The sequence below is a fragment of the Pteropus medius genome, unplaced genomic scaffold (assembly GCF_902729225.1).
Source record: "Pteropus medius unplaced genomic scaffold, Ma_sr-lr_union100, whole genome shotgun sequence".
Lineage (NCBI taxonomy): Eukaryota > Metazoa > Chordata > Mammalia > Chiroptera > Pteropodidae > Pteropus > Pteropus medius.
In genome coordinates, this window is record NW_024350925.1 from 28,403 (window position 1) to 47,517 (window position 19,115).

Below are 19,115 nucleotides of genomic sequence, written 5' to 3' on the forward strand. Positions count from 1 at the left end.
ACTTACCTTGCTGATGATACTTAAAATAATCAGTAGTTATTACTACCTTTGTTGGGCTTAGTTGCCCAGTCCTGTGTGTCAGCATTTCTGGATTAATACAATAGAGGAAGGTGTAGTCCTTCTACCTCTTGCAGTTGGTTAGTTTCAGGAAAGAGGTCCTGATGGATGCTTAAATCAGTGGATGAAAGTTCAGGCAGAAACAGAACATTTGCATAGTCTCAAAGCATCTCCACCCCCCAAAAATATTTAATAATTATAAAGGGAAAAAAATTTTCCATCAGTAGATCTTTCTGCCCTCCTTCCACATTTTCAGTTGGTTAGTTCTAAATACTTCTTCCTCCTGAAAAGCTAACTTCCTTTTGTCATACTTGTCAAATATTTCTCCTTGGAAATATTAATGGAAAAAATTAAATAGTATTTAAAGGAATTGTTAGTCAATAAGAAGCACTTTCAGTAACAATGTAAACATCATTTAAGGTTGAGATTTGCTGGTTTAGAGCCATTATAATTTTTTTTTAATCATTGAGCTTAAGCTCTCTGGTCTTCTTCCTCTCTTCAACTTTATTCTTTTTTTTTTCAACTTTATTCTTTAGCCTTGTTGACTTCTGTCCCAGCCAATCTACTAAAATCATGCTCCGAAACATCATAATTCCTAAGTGACCAGTCCAATAGCCTCTTTTTCAGTCCTTGTTCTCGTTGACTTTTCTAGTATAGGGACTATTACCTATCCCTACGTTTTCTTGAAATTCTCTTTCTATTTTAATTTCCACAACAGTGCACCATCCTATTTCTTCTCCCCTTCTTGTATTTCACTCAATGAACTGAGAGTTTTCCAAGATTCTGTTCTTGGGCCTTTCATTATATACAGGTAGTATGTCTATAACCCAACCCATGTTTCATGTATCACCTCTATAAAATGATTCCCAAACCCTCACCTCTTGCTGTCCTAAACACTTTTATTTGTATGTTCTGCTGATCCCTAAAACTTAAGAAGTATAAAACAAAACTCAGATTTATTACAGATTAATCTCACTTCTTCATACACTTGCCTGTAGTGTCATCATTGTCCCAGTTCTACTAGTGACAAGTCACATCACAAAGTCCTTGTTAACGGATAGGAGTATGTACGTGCTCTTCCTTCTCCGAAACTAAGTATCAGTAGTGAAAGGCCGTATTGTAATATCTGTGAACTGAAGCTATATGTCTGACCTTAGAGTGATAAGGCAGACTTTGTTTATTATGTTTTTATCAGGATCCCAATCGTCTATACTATGAACCAGCTGAGCTGAAGTTATTTGAAAACATAGAATGTGAATGGCCATTGTTCTGGACGTACTTTATCCTTGATGGGATCTTCAGTGGCAATGCAGAACAGGTAATGTGCTGGGGAAAGAGCTTTTCAGCAGAATGTTCTTATGTTTTCCTCTTTCAGTTAATGGCTGTGCTAACCCTGTGTTCAAAATGGAAGTCTCCCTTAATAGGGAGGAGACAGAGTTGTCTTCTAGAAACCGATAGTTGAGGGTGCACAGTTAGGATTTGAAGACCCAGATAGTGTCATTGCTACGACTTGGCTTTTAACAAATATGGAAAGCAAAGTAGCAATCCTTGTCTACTCACCACAGGCACTAGAGGTACTTGAATTTACTTCGTGACTTTGTATGTCTTTTTAAAAATAAATCTTCGATAAAATGTTCTCACTTTAGCCAAAAAACCCTACCAAAACAAATAAAAAACCCAACGATCCACTCATACTCTGTCCTCACCCCCGAGATGGTCACCATTGCTTTTTTAGCTACATGAATAAAGTAGTTTAGAAACCATCATTGGAAAATAGTGAGATTGAGAACTTAGTTGAGTAAGTTTAGTGTCAGGCATTCTACAAATTGGCTATGGTCTAAACTTGGACATAAATCCAATGCATTTGGGAGCCACTTATCCTTGGCTATATGAAATACGGTTTTGTGTAATTTGAGTGCTCTGGCCAACATTAATCATCTGCCAATATGAGTTTAAATAATAGGGTTACATGAAAGTTTCAGGGTCCACAAGGTGTTATTTTACTGTAAATTTTAGTAAATTATAGAGTATCCTATTTTTGACCACCTATTTTGTTTCTACCATTTTTCTCAGCTCTTCTCAAATTTTACCAAATTGTTTATGAAAAACTTTGCTTGCTCAAAAAATATTTATTTATCAAATATGCCTACGAAGTATAATGCACATTCAACTTTTTTTTTTCTTTTTAACTCGGGTTGGCGGTGGAAAGATTTGGAAGACCTAGATTCTTTTTTGGCTTCACTGCTGACCATTGAGTAGCCCAAGTATTGTCATTGACTTCTTTGGTTTCTCTGTGCATGTGATGAGAATCTTTTTCACTATTCATGGAAGAAGATGTCCCTAAAGTTCTTTGCATTTCACACACAGAGACATGTTGTAAGTGCAAGGTACAGTCAGTTCAGCTATAATGAGACATATATGCTCCTAAAAAATCACCATGCTCTGCATATTTGACAGGTAAAAGCTATAGGGCTTGTGGGAAAATAGGGTTCGGGTACAACACCTAAAAAGTTGGTCAGAAATCTATACAAAATGATAAGACCCTAATCAAAACAGTATCACAGCTTTATACATGTTAAATAGTTATGGAATACACAGATAAATACCACAGCATCTATGGCACTTGTACCTTGAAAAAGACCTGAAATGTGCTTGTGGATGTGTACACCCATGTTCCCAGCAGCTCGCCCAGGCCCTCACGTCTGCCACTGTGTACACCAGAGAAAGAGAACAAAAGACATGACCATAATAGAAACTTAATTTGCCAAGTAAAATACAATTTCAAAAGACAGTATGCGTAAAGTGAAGAAACTATCGTGAGGACATTATGTAGTAGGTGGAAATAGGCTCGTTGGAGGCAAGCTGTCTTAGACTCAAAACTGGGCTCAACCTTGCACTTGCTGTGTGATCTTCCACAAGTTCATAACCTCTTCGAGCTTTAATTTCCTTATAAAATGTCTGTAATTACACATACTTCCTAGGATGGTTATTAGCATTCAATGGGGAAAGCTCATGGAACTCTTAGCATAGCGTCTGGCCTGCAGTAAACAGTTAATAAATGCTAGTGCCTGTCCCGCTCCTTTTTCTTCGGTGAATGGGTTCCTTTGCAATGGGGCCTAGGTCCGCAAAGGAAATGCTCAGGAAGTGTTTTTCTCCCGTTCTTCCACCCACAGGTTCAAGAATATAGAGAGGCTCTTGAAGAAGTGCTCATCAAGGGCAAAAATGGAGTTGTACTTCTGCCAGAGCTCTACAGTGTCCCTCCTGACAAGGTCAGTGGGACGGTGTCGGGACATGGAGCTTGGCACGATGGCCTTGTTTCAGTCAAAGAATGTTTACCATCTTTGGATTTTAATGTTCTAAAAGTTTGTCTTTAGGGCAATGAAAATCTAATTCTGTTCCTCGAAAACACATTTTTAAAGCAGTCCTGGTTGTGGCACGGCAGACCAGGGTAAGACCAGACCTTAACGGAGCCATGCCCAGTGTATACTTACCCTCCGACTCACCAGCACGTGCACATTCCACGTGTGTTGCCTTGCTGCGTGTTGGCCATACTTTTAAAAAATGAAGTGAATTGTTCAGAGACTGATTTTTTTTAAAGGCCAAACCTTGAGGTTGTGAACAATACGGAGATAAGTGGGGAGAAACACAGGGATGCTCTATGTGAACTCGCGGGATTTGGCATTCTTTGTTTTGAGGCCAGTAATCTGCGATTGTTAGAGTAGATTAGTCTTGGAAAATGGATCTCCATTTTCCCAAAATGCTAGTCAGGAGGAGCATTGTTCCTCTTTTCTGTTGCGAAGGAGCATCAGCGTGGGAAGGACATGCTCTTCCATTCAGGCGCAGGTGGGAGGGTTAGGCTCCTGGCAGCACCAGCAGCGTTACCGAGAGCTGGTTGGAAATGCAGGTTCCAGGCCTTTGCTCACAGCTGTGCAGCCAGGATCAGCCTGGGGACAACATCTGTAGCTGACCTGGACCCACACACGGTTGGCGGAGCATTGCCCTGGGCTACAGTCACACTGCTTGGCTTTTCAGTGTATTGCTGCATGTGTGACATTTTGTAGAATGTGAACCACAATCTAGATTCAGCGTTTTTGTTGTCTAGCACCTTAAACCTTCCATCATCCTTCCTTTGGCCTCTGTCTTTCATTGTAGGTGGATGAAGAATATCAAAATCCTCACACTGTGGACCGAGTCCCCATGGGCAAGTTGCCTCATATGTGGGGTCAGTCTCTGTACATCCTGGGAAGCTTGATGGCAGAGGTAAGGGGAAACTTCAAGGCTCTTCCACTGTTTTCCTGCTTCGCTCACCATAGTAATCAGATTTGTGAGTAGCTCATTAAATCTTTTGCCTTTTGTATCCTGCCTTATTTACAGATTTTCCTCCAGGTCCTTAGAGTAGGAGCACGGCCAGTCCCTGACAAAAATCTCTTACCCTGGCAAGCATGTCCTTCATGCCACCCACGGCTGCCTACCTTGGCACTGTAGTTGGAGCTGCTCCAGGGTCAGGCCCGAGACCTTTCCCTTTCAAAGCACCCGTAGTGCCTTGCTCACGAATTCAGTCACGCTTACATAGTAATGACTGCTAATGGATCTAAGTGCTAACTTTTCCAAACAACATAATTTTTCATAATTTCATCGAATAAACTGCAAAGATCATTTTAGGCCCCATGACAAGTGGGGACATTATAGTTTTTTAGGGACTCTTTAAATGTTTCATATATTAAATTCTGCTGATACAGCTCTTCAATAGGCACTTGGGAATTTCATTCTGTCCAGCTAATTTGTGACATTTTGAGCACATAAGAAGGCCTCTCTTTCTCAAAGTTGTCCAGATTTACTGATAGACCTACTTCCCTATCACAGTTTGTCATGGTAAGTTATCATCCCGGCTCCAGGAGGATCTGGGAGATGTAGACTTAACTCTCTTTTCTGAGCCAGACTTTTTGACCTATTCATAAATGACTCTTTCCTGCAGCTGTTTTTGTTTTGTTTTTCCAGTTCTATTGAGATATAATTTACATCACTCTGAGTGTCAGATGTACATGGTACCGGGTTATGGCACTGGTATATTATTTCTCCTCAAACATTAGGTTTTTTTTGAGATACAATAACCTGTCTTTTTATCATCTTTCTTTAGGGATTTTTAGCTCCTGGAGAAGTCGATCCCCTGAATCGTAGGTTTTCTACAGTACCGAAGCCAGATGTTGTGGTTCAAGGTAAGTATTCTTATTCTCATCAGCAGACACTTCATATTAAAGATCTGGTTTGGCCAGTAAATGTTGACTTTTTTCTTTATCATATATTTCGTTAGGCTTCAAAAAGTATAGAATGAACTCGGTTCTGTTTGGTTTCAAAATTACTACTAATCTTAATCATGAATAAATGCTTAGTAAGCATTGCTATTTGACACTCTTAACCACTCCTTACTTCTGGAAATACTTTTCATCGTCATGATATCAGAGCCTTCTAAGCATTCCTTCTGTGCTTTTTTGCTAGTAGTCCTTTCTTCCTATATGCTCCTAAGGATCGTGTAGTCTCATACTCTTGTCTTTCTGTGTTTGCACCCTGTATCAGTTTTCCAGAACTGCCTCCTTTATAATAAATTTGCTTCCATGGTTCCAACTATTGCTTCTTTGGAGAGTACTCCTAACGTTTATTTTTCTGTTCATAACAATCAACTTCAATTTTGAAGTCTCTACTCTGCAAAACAGTGGGCTGAGCTCCATAAAGGTATTAAGAATTCTGGTCCCAATACCTATAACACATCTTTACCACTTCCCCTTCAAATGCACACCTGATCTCTTTGTCTCCATCCCATCATTTTATTCCTCTCAAGAAAGGTGGATCTTTCCACCTTCGTTTTCCCTTTCAGTAACATCACTATTATCCTAGTCTCCTAGGGTAGAAAGCTCAAAGTGATTTTTGAGTCTCCAGTAACACTATCCTATATGGTACTAAGTCCTGCTGTGAAGCTCCCCTGAAATGTCTCCAGTCACTTGACTTCAGGCTTGGTTATATATGGAAAATAATCTTGTGTGTTTTCTAAACCTTCTTCTACTTGGCATCCTGTGTCATCATACAGGTAGTCTTTGCTCATCACTTTATAGAGCAAACATTATATAAAAGACAATTATTCTTCCTCTGTCGTGAGGAAGCTTGTTCTCCTTTGAGGCTAATGCCATCTGACCATATTGATCTCCTGGCTGTTGAATTCATTTGTTGAAGACTTTGACGCTTAACTCACAGCCTTCCTCTTCTTCCCAACTGCTGCCATAGTGCTAGATTTCAGCATTGGAATAAGGGGCCTCAAACATCTTAGCCTCAAATTTCTGGGATATCCATAACCTTGATTACCTTTCCCTCCACCTCTACTTTAGCCACTCACTTTGAGGACCAAGGACCAAACTTTAGAAGCACCTCAGATATCTTCCATTTCAAAAAATCGCAGTCTCATACGTACATACATTTCCGTTTTCTTATCTCTCCTGTTGCACTCATGTCTCTTTTCTCGTAGTCTGCCATTCCCAACCTCTTGGTTTATTATCTAAATATCTTAATCAGCAGTACACCATACTACTATTGCACCCAGAAGAAAAATAATAGCCCCAGATCAGTCTTAAAGTCTGCATTTTCTGATCCTACACATGGTCCACTAAAATCTACTAGAAACAAATCACACAAGTGAGCAGAGTGGTAGTGCTGTAAACCTTCTTTTTGGCCTGTAACTTCATGCTGGAAAATCTTAATATTCCGATCTTTGTCAGTTTCTGAAGCGCCCATCAGGATCTCCACCCATCCTGGCCTCCTTTTCTCCACTCCAAGAAAAGGTGTTTCTTTTCCTCTTAAAGGCCAAGTCTTCCTTCTGATGTTTGATCCTACCCTCTTCCCTAGCCTCCTGAAGATTGCTCTTTACTGCAATCTTCAAACTCTTTCTCTTTGTTGGTCTTGCATTTTTAGCCCATTGATATGTTCATCTCTCTCTAGTTATCCTATCCTTTGTTTCTCATCCAGCCTTCCCCTTTATATTCCATTGATTCTGCAGTCCTTTACAGTCTAGCTTCTTATTCCTCTGAAAATGCTTTTGCTTAAGTTATTACCAAACTCAGTAGATAGCTTTCAATCCATATCTTAGTGGATATTTCTGTTTTATTTTTATCTTTCTGGAAATTCTTAACTCTTCTGTGATGCCATAGTTTCTTGGATCTCCTTCAACCTAAATTTTGTACTTTTCTTTCTCATTCTGAGCTTCTCCTCCTCTTTGCCCCGTGGCTGTTGGTCTTCCTGGGAGTTCTGCCCATAGCTCCCTGGTCTTCTTACTTGGAATATTTGTTCTTGGCTCTCTGTGTCCTCCTATTTCAAATATTTTCCCTCTTCCTACCTCCTCATTTCTTCCCTCTCAGAAGATGCCCTCACCTCCTGTAACACAGGAAACATAAGCCATGAGACAGAAACCCTCTCACGCTCGCCCCCAGGCTTTTCTTCATCTGCCCATTTCTTATGTGTTGAAGTCTCTAAAGGTTGTATTCTAGGTCCTCCTCTCTTCTCTGTGTGTTCTCCTTGACCCAGATCATCTCTTTCTATGCTAATGACTCCTTAATCTATATCAGTGTCCCTGAAGACAGCCCCACTTGGAAGTCTTACATGCATTTTAAACTCAACGTGTCCAAAAAAAGTAATCAGCTGTACCCTCTTCTTATTACATCACCCCTGCCTGCTCTTCTCCCTATGTGCCTCCGTTATTAAATAACACACTATTCTCCCACTTACACAAATAAATACCTGGGGAATCATTCTCTATCTCCACCTCTCTTACCTCCTACATGAAACCAGTTAACAAGTCCTTGTTCCTTTACTTCCTAAATAATTAGGAAATCATCTAGTTCTCTCCAGTGGTAATGTCATGATCCTAATCGAGGTAATCAGTCTCTTTCCCTTGCATTACTGCAGTAAATTTTTAAGATACATATATGTATAATTTATTAGTCTGATGACAACTCTGCTGGGGCTTCCCATCACCAGCCTCCTTAACGTGGTTCCTTCTGATCTGGTCCCTGACCCTGTTCCCAGTTGTCCTTTCTTGTCACTCTTTCTTGCCTCTTCTCACTCCATGCTCCTGCTGTAAAGAATTTTCTATAATTCCTTAATCTGCCTTGTTCTCTGTTGCCCTTGAAGCTTTACCTATGCTGTTTCTTCCATCTGGGACAATGTCTCCCTTCCTTTCACCTCTGGCAGGGCGCAACGTTGGTGTCATTTTCTCTAGAGATCATGTCTGCCTTTGTTTCCCTAGCATTTGTCAGTGCTTGGTGCATAGGTGGCACCAAATAAGCATTTTCGAAATGTATTATAAAACATAAAATAAACAAAAATCTGAAGTGTTGGGGTTGAAAGCCTTCCCGGGGCCCCAGAGCATTGTTCACTTTCCTCTCCTTTCCCCTCTTCTCCTGCTGCCGACTACACTGCCCCCTGTGCCTTTCCAGATTTTTTTTTTGCCACTCGACATTTCATGCTACAGCAATATCAAAGTGTACCTAGTTCCCCCATGTTCCTCCCCACCACACTATCACATTCTTTTTCATTTCTGTGCTTTATGATCATTCTGTACCTTGTACCTAAAATGGCTTTTCCATTCCTAGTCCCTTTTTTTCTCCTGGCTCACTTATTCATTCTTTCAAACTCAGTTTAATCATCAACTCTTTTTTAAAATCTTTATTTTTCAAGTATTGTCAACATACAATACTATATAAGTTTCAAGTATACAGCATAGTGATTGGATGTTTACATAACTTATGAAGTGATCTGTCCGATAAGTTAGTGTCCACCTGGCAGTACACATGACTATTACAATATTATTGACTATATTCCCTGCCTTGTACTTCACATCCCCCATGACTATTTTGTAACCACCAATTTGTACCTCTTCATCCCTTTCCCTTTTTCACCCAGCCCCCCATCCCCCTCCCATTTGGCAACGATCAAAATGCTGTCTGTATCTATGGGTCTATTTCTATTTTTAAACATCAACTCTTGCAGGAGCCTTTTCTGAAACCACTCCCTACCCACTCCAGACTAGATAGGGGCCGCTGTTTGGTGATCTCGTAATGTTTTGTGCATACCTCTGATTACCTAGCAGGTTATTTTAGAATCCATTTATCTGTGTGTCATGTTCATTATACTGTGAGCTCCTACAGAAGAGAGTAACTTATTCATCTCTGTAACCCTGGTGTCCAGCATAGCACTTGATCTGTTTAGGAGCTTTAAATGTTTATTAGTGAGTGAACAGATGAGGATGACCACAGGTATTTCCCAGGACTTTCCTCAGCTCGTTATCATTCTTCCTCTGTACAATTTCCCTGGAGAATCTTTATCTTTTTCGTGTTTTTGATTAGAAGTAATGAAGATGGAGTTATATCTAGGGCCCTCTATAGTCACCATATCCTGCTTAGACCATGGCAATGCAACACCATGATCTGCCCAAGACAGAAAAATACAGAAAAGATAATGGCAACGGAAAGCAAAGTATCACTTTGTTAACTAGGCTTTTGCTTTAAAAACTCAACATAGAAAACACTGGTAAGCTGGAATGAACCAAGTGGTGCCTTCATTTTCTAGCAGCTCTAGAGGATCAACAATAGGGTGCATGTTTGTCCCTGGTGCTTAGTGTCAAGCCAGCTGAGGCCCCTCTCAGATTCTTGGCCTCTAAGCGGAAGAGTCAGGGCACTGGCCTGGCCACTGCCTTGTGACTATGACTGCTACTCCAAAGACATGAAGGTAAGAGGAGCAAAAGGGAGCTGTCTACCCTCTGAGTTGAGAAAAGTACTATCACTTATCCCTCTAGCCTGCAAACAACCACACACAATTTGAGCTATGGTACCTAATTCCTTATTCCCTATTTACCTTGCTTTCTACCGTTCTCTAGCTATAGAGCAAGTCTTATCATTAGAGTGTTCTTTATTACCCTGTAATCTTGCCCTGGTCTTAAGGGCACAACTGTATAAGAGCCTTAGGGAATCAGCTTTCTTTCCTATTTCAACGTGGGATCCCAAACACAGAGAGTGTGGCATTCTCCAGGAACACTTGGATATGTGGCCAAAAATGAGAATCTTGTGCTCTAGTCATGAGATCTTTCTTCCTTTTCCATTTAGATAATATTGTGACATATCTACCATGGTACTTGCTTTATCAAGGTTCCTCAATCATTGTTCATTTTCTCCCCCTTCCTTTCTCTTCCCTTCAAAAGAAATTATGTGACTGGAGAAATTTTAGGTTCTTACTAACAGAAATAAAATTTTCTGTTAACCACATCTTTCTTTCCTGCAGTTTCTATTCTGGCTGAGACAGAAGAAATCAAGGCCATTTTGAAGGACGAGGGAATCGATGTGGAGACCATTGCAGAGGTCTACCCCATCAGAGTACAACCAGCGCGTATCCTCAGCCACATTTACTCCAGCCTAGGTGAGGAGATTGGGCAGCCTGCCAGAATTACCCATTTGGTGCAGATGGGTTTCTTTCCTTATTGTTTGTTTTCATCTCATAGCTTTATTAAACTGGACCTGAGGAGGAATTTAGAGTCTCTGCAATCTAAGTTTATAATGCTATATGTCCTGAGCATGCTTGATAATTTTCGGTATGCTTTATGAACTCTCTGGTACATAGGGCATGACTGTTACCAGGCAATATTGTACCTTCATTCCAAGTGTGTGTTTAACTAACGTGTTCTCCTCTTTCTTGGGACCTGTATTTTGAATACATGCAGATTTTATGTAGATTAATAGCCAAGGAACTTGTTTTTAAGTCTTTTATACTTCGTTGTTTCAATTAGCAATAATTACGCCTCTAATAAACCTCATTGGGCACGATACTGCCACTGCACAAAGCTTACTTTGTTGTATAATAAAATGATTGACAGTGTAAAAAATTCTACTTCTTAATGTAATAATTATTTTTAATTGGTACTTAGTTTTATTCACTTTGTATATTAAACTTAAGGATAGACACATTAAACGAATTATAAGTTTATATAAGTTATTAGAAATTTTACATTAAATTACTTACAGAATGTCTAAAATACCCTTGTGGAAGGCTGAATAATTGTCCCCAAAGATAGCCAGGTCCTAATTCTTGGAACCTGTAAACATTACATTATGTGCCAAAAGAGGCTTTGTAGGTATCGTTAAATTAATGAGCTTGAGGAGGATTATCCTGTATTATCCAGGTAGTCGTTAAGTATAATCACAAGCGGTGCTATAAAAGGAAGGCAGAGGGAGATCAAATTGCGGAAGCAGGAGACGACACAACAGAAACTAGAGATTGTAGTGATGCAGCTGTGAGCGGCCATCTTGGCTTTGTGTTCAGGTCTGTAGGCCTCTTTTTGACCTTCATCCCTGCAGAGCTCTAAAAGAGTATGTGTTGTTTTTGCTACTGAGTTTATCGTAATTCGTTACAGCAGAAATAGGCAAGTGATACAGATTTTGGTACTGAGAAGTGGGACGATGTTGTAACAGACATCTAAAATGGCGGGTCATGGAGAGAGGCCGGACGATGTTCTAACAGACATCTAAAATGGAGGGTCATGGAGAGAGGCCGGACGAATTTTGAGTAACACCAATGCAAAGCCCAACGAATTCCCCCGAGAGGACAGACCAGGCCTTGCACTGAGAGAAGGGTTCTTGGCGGCGAGTGTGGAAAGAATTCCACGCACACGCCAAAGTCAGGGTCGAAAAGAAAGTTTGTTAGAAAAGGGGCGACAGTCCACATGGCACGTGGTGTCCTCTCAGAGGAAAGAGAGCCTGAGGGAGACGGACAGAGAGAAAGAGCTACCCCTAGTGTTCGCGGAAGTCAGCGAATGTCATTCTTCAGTTCTTGTGAGTTATAGTTTAAAGACTGTTTACTGTGTCCTTTCATATGGACACAGTGGGAGGGGGAGGAGGTGGCCATGCAGCGTTAACAGCTTGCTGGTAGGTTCCCCGTGGTTTTAGCCATAGGGAATCCAGTTTTCCTATTTCCCCGGTATGGTGCAGGGAAGTGGGTTGTTAGCAACCTCAGCAGGAATCTTCCTTTGTTCTGCAGGCCTAGCTGCCAGGCTGATCAGCATATTGCAGTCTCTGAATGTAGCTTGATTTAACCCTTTAGTTCTCTTGCCTTCTCTCTACAGTAACTTGATAGAAAAGTCTAGAATGCCTTTAAAAAACTTTTGATAGAAATATGGATTTTATAAAGGCATTGTTGGTGAGAGTTCAGAAAGAACAAGTTATTGGAAACTTGAAAAGGATCCTTGTTTTTAGTAACAGACAGCTTGGCTGAATTGTGTCATTTAGTTATGTGGAAAACAGAACTATGTGATGAACTTGGATATTTAACTGAGGCGATTTGGAAGCAAAGTATTGAAATCATTACCTTTTGCTTTTGCTGCTTATAGTAAAATGCAAGACGGAAGAGATAAATTGAGGGAAGAACAGTTAAGGGGAAAAGAACCAAGACTTGCCGAAATTACCAGGCTATCCAGATTGGAAAAGATGATAAAATTAGATCTGCTGTCAGAAAAGCATGCCCTGTAATAAAGGTCAAGGGTATGTGGCTGGACAGCCTTTTGCTAGTGCTTCAGAAACATTACAATACAAAATCAGAGTATTTGTTAACCCAAGAGGTCTATGTGAAGGGATTAGGTCAGTGTCTCATGGACTCCCTCAGCCATCTCAGCAGAACCCTAGGAATCAAGATGGGATTATCTGGGGAAGATCTTGGGGAGGACCCTGTTGTTTAATGGCTTGAACCCCCATGATGTACGTGTAAGATCCACAAAGTTGTTGAGAATGTTGTACTAGTAGAAACACTGCCAACTTGGGTGGAAAAGAACAGAGGACAGGGTAAAAGAAGGATGTGGGGCAGTCAGGAAGCAGGCTCATAAAACCACTCAGCTGCAGACCAGTACTATCCTTCAAGAAACAGGAAGGACGACTTCAAGGGAGGGCCCCTGGGTCCAGTGAGAGGTGTCTCGGGCTCAGAGGGCAGAGCCACAAAGTGTTATTACCACTCCTTGAAACCTAGTGGTGTTTGCCCAGTGGATTTCAAAATTGTATGGGGCCATTGATAAATTTTTTCCTTTAATTTTCTCCCTTTTGGTATGAGAATATCTAGAACTTGTATTCTATGCCTATATTTTGAGTACGGATAACTTGATTTTTTTTTTTCAAATAAAAACAGAAACAGTAAAAGGCAGCTATGGAGAAAAATCAATGCAGCTGCCATCTTCCCCCCCAGACCGATCCAACTAGGAAAGCTCCTGGTGCTGTTTTGTAATTCAGGCAGTTAGAAAAGGATGCCAATCAAACTGGCTATTTCCTATTAATTGCCGCTCTTTCACTCTCTTGAGTTTTTTTTTTTTTTTGCCCCACTGTAGATAACAAACCCAGATGCAGAGTAGCTGAGTGACAATGGCTTAGGCAACGGTAATTGAGTTGCAAAAAAGGTACATTTGTTCCTGAAAAAGAGTGGTATGAGACTGTCTACAACTCGCATTCTATGCCTATATTTTGAGTGAGGAAACTTGATTTTTGTTTCAAATAAAACAAACAGTAAAAGGCGGCTGTGCAGAAAAATCAACGCAGGTGCCATCGTCCCCCCACACGGATCCAACTAGGAAAGCTCCTGGTGCTGGTCTGTAATTCAGACAGTTAGAAAACAGTGCCAAACTGCCCGTTTCCTATTCATTACCTCTCTTTTACTCTTCTGATAGTTTTTATTTTTTGCCACACTGCAGATAACAAACAGAGATGTACAGTAGTTGAGTGGCTTAGTAAGAGATAATCGAGTTGCAAAAAAGGTACATTTGTTCCTGAAATAGAGGTAGGAATCTTAAGAGAAATCAGAAGAAGAAGAAATATTTTGAAGGAGTGATGAAATGAGCTGGGGGGAGACACACGAGTGACAGAAAGATTCGAAAGAAAGCTGAAACCAGAAGTCAGGAAGGACACACGTGCAAGGGACAACTGAACGACTCTGCTGACTCAGATGTGATTAGGGTGCATCCGATATGTGACAGTAACTGCTATGCCTTTAAATATGGTTCGTGAAATGAGTGACTTTAAACCTGTTTGGTAAAGTAGACCACGCAAACGTCTAAACTACAAAAATAGCAGCAAAGGAAAATAGGGAAATGATGGCTGTGAGGGAGCCCTGCAGAGGCCACTGGTAAAGAAGTTCAGAAGGCTGGAGCTGGTTTCTCTTTCCTTTGGACTTGTCGAACGCCTGTAAATGGTCACCTGTAATCCGGACCCCAGTTTCTTCTAATAAAATGTAATACTGGTTTCCAGAAAATCGGTTCAGATTCAAAGTGTAGGGCTTGTGTAAAGGTCTCGTAGGATAAAGGGAAAACACTCTTTTTTAGTAAAACTGTTTGGAATGGAAAAAACAAACGAACCTACAGGATAAACCATAGCTAAAAATTATTTGCAGTATATGTGACAAAGGATTAATATCCCTAAGGAACAGGAACTCCTTAAAAGGCAAGAGAAAGACAGCACAAAAGAAAAACAGCCAAAGGAACTAACAGGCAGTTAAAAGAACAGGAAATGTAAATTTTTAATCTACATATGAGTAAAAGGTCTATTTCCTCATTGTAACAGGTATTGATATAATAATTTGCCTTTTGAAAGACAAAAATCCAACTGAGACCTCAATTATCAGATAGATTAAGATTTCAGAATGCTAAACTAAAAAGATATCTTGTACTGGAGGAAAGCAGGTAGAGTCTGTGTATGAGTGTGCATTCAAACATATACGTACACGATATTTAGACACAATGTGTACATATTCTACTTAAATTTTATTAAAATTATGCCTTTTGTAGTTGACAGTGTGTCTTCCCCCTTCCTAAAGTTTTGAAAAATGTTGCTCTGCCACATGAATTTTATTGTATCACGTCCCACAAAATGTCAGACACAAGAATATTGAAATATTTTGACTTACTTGGATAAAATGAATTGTTCCATTGAATAAAAATGTTTCAGGACTCTGCTGCTGGAGGATATTAAGATACACTCATTTCTGTTTTTCGGTTTAGCGTTCCATCTTTAAGCCTATGAGGTTTTATTCAGCTTTGTTGAGGCATAGTTTACACTGATAAGTTTGAAAATCAGTGTACCATTTGCATTTTTATGGGCTTTAAGGAAATTCAGTGTTCAAATTTTGGTAATAGAATTCCATCATTCATAGACTGTTAATTTTATGTGCTTTCTTGTCTCACATGTAGATGATGTGGCTTCTTTATAAGAGGGCGAAGTTCTTAATAGTCTCATAATGCTTCGTATGTCCCTGAACATGACATCAACCCTAACTGAAACACAGAACTCAAGTTTGTTCAATCAGGAACTGTAAACTAATAAAAAATATTCGCTGATTGGATTTGCACACTAAAAATATCTTGACCATTTCTCAATTCTGTCTCAGGATGCAACAGCAGAATGAAACTCAGTGGACGGCCCTACAGACACATGGGGGTCCTTGGAACTTCAAAACTCTATGACATTCGGAAAACTACTTTTACCTTCACGCCACAGGTGGGTGGAATCAGCTTTACTGTGCATTGAGATGCGTGAAAATCAAAGAGAAACACTAGAGAAATCAAGCATTTACTGGAGTTGGGACAAGTTGGAGTTCCCTGGGCCTTGCAAATATTAAGTTGCTCTGTAAATACTCGCTGAGCTGGACTGAATTGAATTTGCAGCTAGAGCTATGCCGAGGGATTGCGGCTACTGAGGGTAATCCTGGGTGTTGCAAAAGTAGTGACTAGGAATTTTGCCAATGTTTCAGTACTCTAAAAAGTACTGCTTTCAAGATTTAAAAATAAGACTGTATTTCTATTTATCCTTTATAAACAAAATAGTCTTTTTTATTCAGCTACCGAATTATGTGTTCTCTTTGTTCAGGGGAGGGGCCTTGAAAAGCTTACATGTCCTCTTCTAAACACAAATGCCTGTGCTGCTTTAACCGTGACGGTTCACATTGTTGGCTTGACCTTTATTAGCCACGTTACAGTAGCCAGCCCTGTTATGTGTGTGTGGGGAGGAGAAACTGTTTTCTGGAAAGAAAGCTTAAGCTCTCCACTTGTCATCTTACATCCAAAATAGTGCAGCTGAGGGCTAGACAAAAGAATAGACCATACATTCTCTTTCTGACCTTGCCACTTGCTAGCCATACAATTTGGCTAATCCACTTAATGTCTCTTGACCTTAATTTTTATGTATGAAAAGAAGAAAAGCCCTAACTGGGTTGTTACGGAATTAAATAAACTTATGTACTTGAAAACACTTTGTAAACTATAACACACTGTAAAAAATCTCAAAAAATTATCACACGTACCAGTAGACCACCAGAGACTTTGGAAAGAATTAGGCATTACGTTTGGAGGTAATGCTGCCTTTGTGACATGTTATATATCCTTGTGACTATGTGATTACTTTAAAATATTATTTTATAGTTATGAGTTAATTATTCTGAGCTGTTCCTTTTATTCTTCTTAGTTTATAGACCAGCAACAGTTCTACCTGGCTCTAGACAACAAGATGATCGTGGAAATGCTCAGAACAGACCTCTCCTACCTCTGTAGCCGCTGGAGGATGACAGGCCAGCCCACCATCACCTTCCCCATCTCACACACCATGCTTGGTAAGGTCACTGGAGGCAAGGGATGAATGTGTATTTGGAGTAAGGCATGTTGTTAGGCCTTCAAACTCTTAGACTCACTGGGGAGCTACGTATCATTTATTCTCTCAGTAGTTATTTATTAGCCTCTGCTTAGTGTCAGCTGCTTTTCTAAGTCCTGGGCATATATGAACATGAGATTTCTACTCTCATGGAGCTTATGTTTTAGAATAAATACGTGACAAATAAACTAATGCACAAGAATATGTCAAGTGGTTTGCGAGCTATAATTCAAAGAATGTAGTGGAATAACTTAGTTGGAGGCTACTTCAGATAATTGGTTTCTAGGTCAATTGGCAGAAACTTTATTAACACAGTTCATTTTAAAGACAGTCATAGTACCTTGTGCATCTGTCTTATACTAGCAGAGCATCAAGATTTTATAGATAAATCCCCAGACTCCTTCCAAGGCTTCTGTAACTAAAGCAGTAAAATGTAGCAGGGAAAGTGAAAAGACTTTCAGTCTATCTTTCCTTTATTGGCCGGGCTTCCTGACATTACTTAGTTGAAACTGGGTGAAAGGCTTTGTTGTTCTCACTTCCTGGAGGACTCCAGCCAATACTGAAGCCCTGCTTCCTTTCTGTATCTCTGCTGTCACTTCCAAAAGCCTGTGTGGACTGCCAAAGTACACAGGATTCCCTTTCATTAGAGAAGAATACTTTGCCATAAATCACTCAAAGTCCAGACAGACTGTTTGAGATTTTGTTCGCATCTCTAAAGTGCTTCAAAAGCACAGGAGTTGAAGAAGTAGGGTAGTCTTTCTTGTTGTCTTTCTTCTTCATTTAAGACAATTAACAAGTGCTCATTTAATAACTACTGTGTTCCCTGAATTGTCTTTAGAAAGTGTCAAGTCTAATTGGAGAGTCAAAGCCAATACACACACACAAAAAAATAGAAAACAGTTCAAGACAGTAGATAAAGAAGCACTAAACAATTAGATTAGTATTTTCCAGTGAAGGTGATCAAGTTGTCAAAGAACATTTCTTGACAGAGGTGGGATTTATTCAGGTTTTGGGGATGAGTAGCATCCATATGGGAGTGGGGAAGAAGGAAAGATACTCAGCTGAGGGAAAAAATACCAGGAGTGAGACCTAGAGATAGGGTCGAGCTTGTCTTCTGAGTGGACAGAGAAAAGGCCAGTCTGAATAGAGCGGGCCTTGCATGTTACAGTGTAATTATCAACAAAATTGAGTAAGTAAGGGGGGATCAGATTATGAAAACCTTCAAAATAAGCAGAGATATTTAAATCAGGTTTTCTCAGAAGTCTAAAACTATCAAAAAGTTTTGAGCAAGGAGCGACATGATGAAAGCAACGTTTAGAGAATATTGGTTTGGTGACAGTATGCATTTTATTGAGGAGAATCCAATATCAAGGAAACTAACCCTGGTACGAGGTGATGAGAAGATACACTGGATTGGTGGTAGTAAAAATAGAGTGGAAAACAAGGATTCAAGACTCATTTTAAATAATACCTGCCAACTCAGGTGTTGGCTAACTAGATCTGAGAGATGAATCAAGATAATGCCATGATTTAGAGACTAGGTATATAGTGCTGCCGGTCGTATAAAAAGATAGCACAAACAATTATGCACAGTGCATAATACTTGATAATGATAGTAAATGGCCAGATTAGGTGTTTACTATACTATACTAGTTATTATTTTAAACTACACTCTTTCTACTTATAAAAGAAGTTTGCTGTAAAATGGTATGTCATGTTACACCAGCTGCAGCCTCACACAGGTCGTATTTACTGCGTCTCTTGATTACATCATTTTTATTGGGCTTGATTTAATCCCATGTTGTTTTATACAGTAACATGCTGTACAGGCTCATAGCCTGGGAGCAGTAGGCCATACCTTACAGCCTAGGTGTGTAGTGGGCTATACCATCCAGGTGTGTGTAAGATGTTCGTGCAACAAAGAAATCATCTAATAATGCATTTCTCAGAATGTGTCCCTGTCGTTAAGTGGCACATGACTGTAATTGGGATGAAATACACAGCTCAGGAAGAAGAAGAGAACTAAACATCTAGATTTAAATCACAAAGTTGATTTTTGTTTTTTTTGGTAACACTTTATTTCTAAGTGATTACAGCCCATAATCATGGCCACTTCCTTTATGTATCAATTATAAACAAATGTTCTTTAGATAGTATTTTAAATGTAAACTATTTCTAGGATTCATTTTTTAAAATTTAGTTTCAAGTATACAGTACATTGCTTAGACATCTATATAGTTCATAAAACGACCCCCTTCCCGTGGCCCTCCACCTAGTCATCATAGTTATTCTAACTGAATTCCCTGTGCTGTGCTCCCCATCCCCGTGACCACCCATCAGTTACTGATTTGTACTTCT

The 19,115-nt window shown here is 39.8% G+C and overlaps 1 protein-coding gene across 1 annotated transcript in view; it reads left to right on the forward strand.

Annotated features, from left to right (window-relative positions):
* Positions 1-19,115, forward strand: part of PHKA1 (phosphorylase kinase regulatory subunit alpha 1) — an 84,895-nt gene that overhangs the window by 27,636 nt on the left and 38,144 nt on the right. Inside the window, 7 exon segments of the mRNA XM_039841732.1 lie at positions 1,253-1,375; positions 3,231-3,326; positions 4,210-4,317; positions 5,195-5,273; positions 10,375-10,509; positions 15,502-15,611; positions 16,575-16,734. Coding sequence (XP_039697666.1) covers positions 1,253-1,375; positions 3,231-3,326; positions 4,210-4,317; positions 5,195-5,273; positions 10,375-10,509; positions 15,502-15,611; positions 16,575-16,734 — 811 coding nt within the window.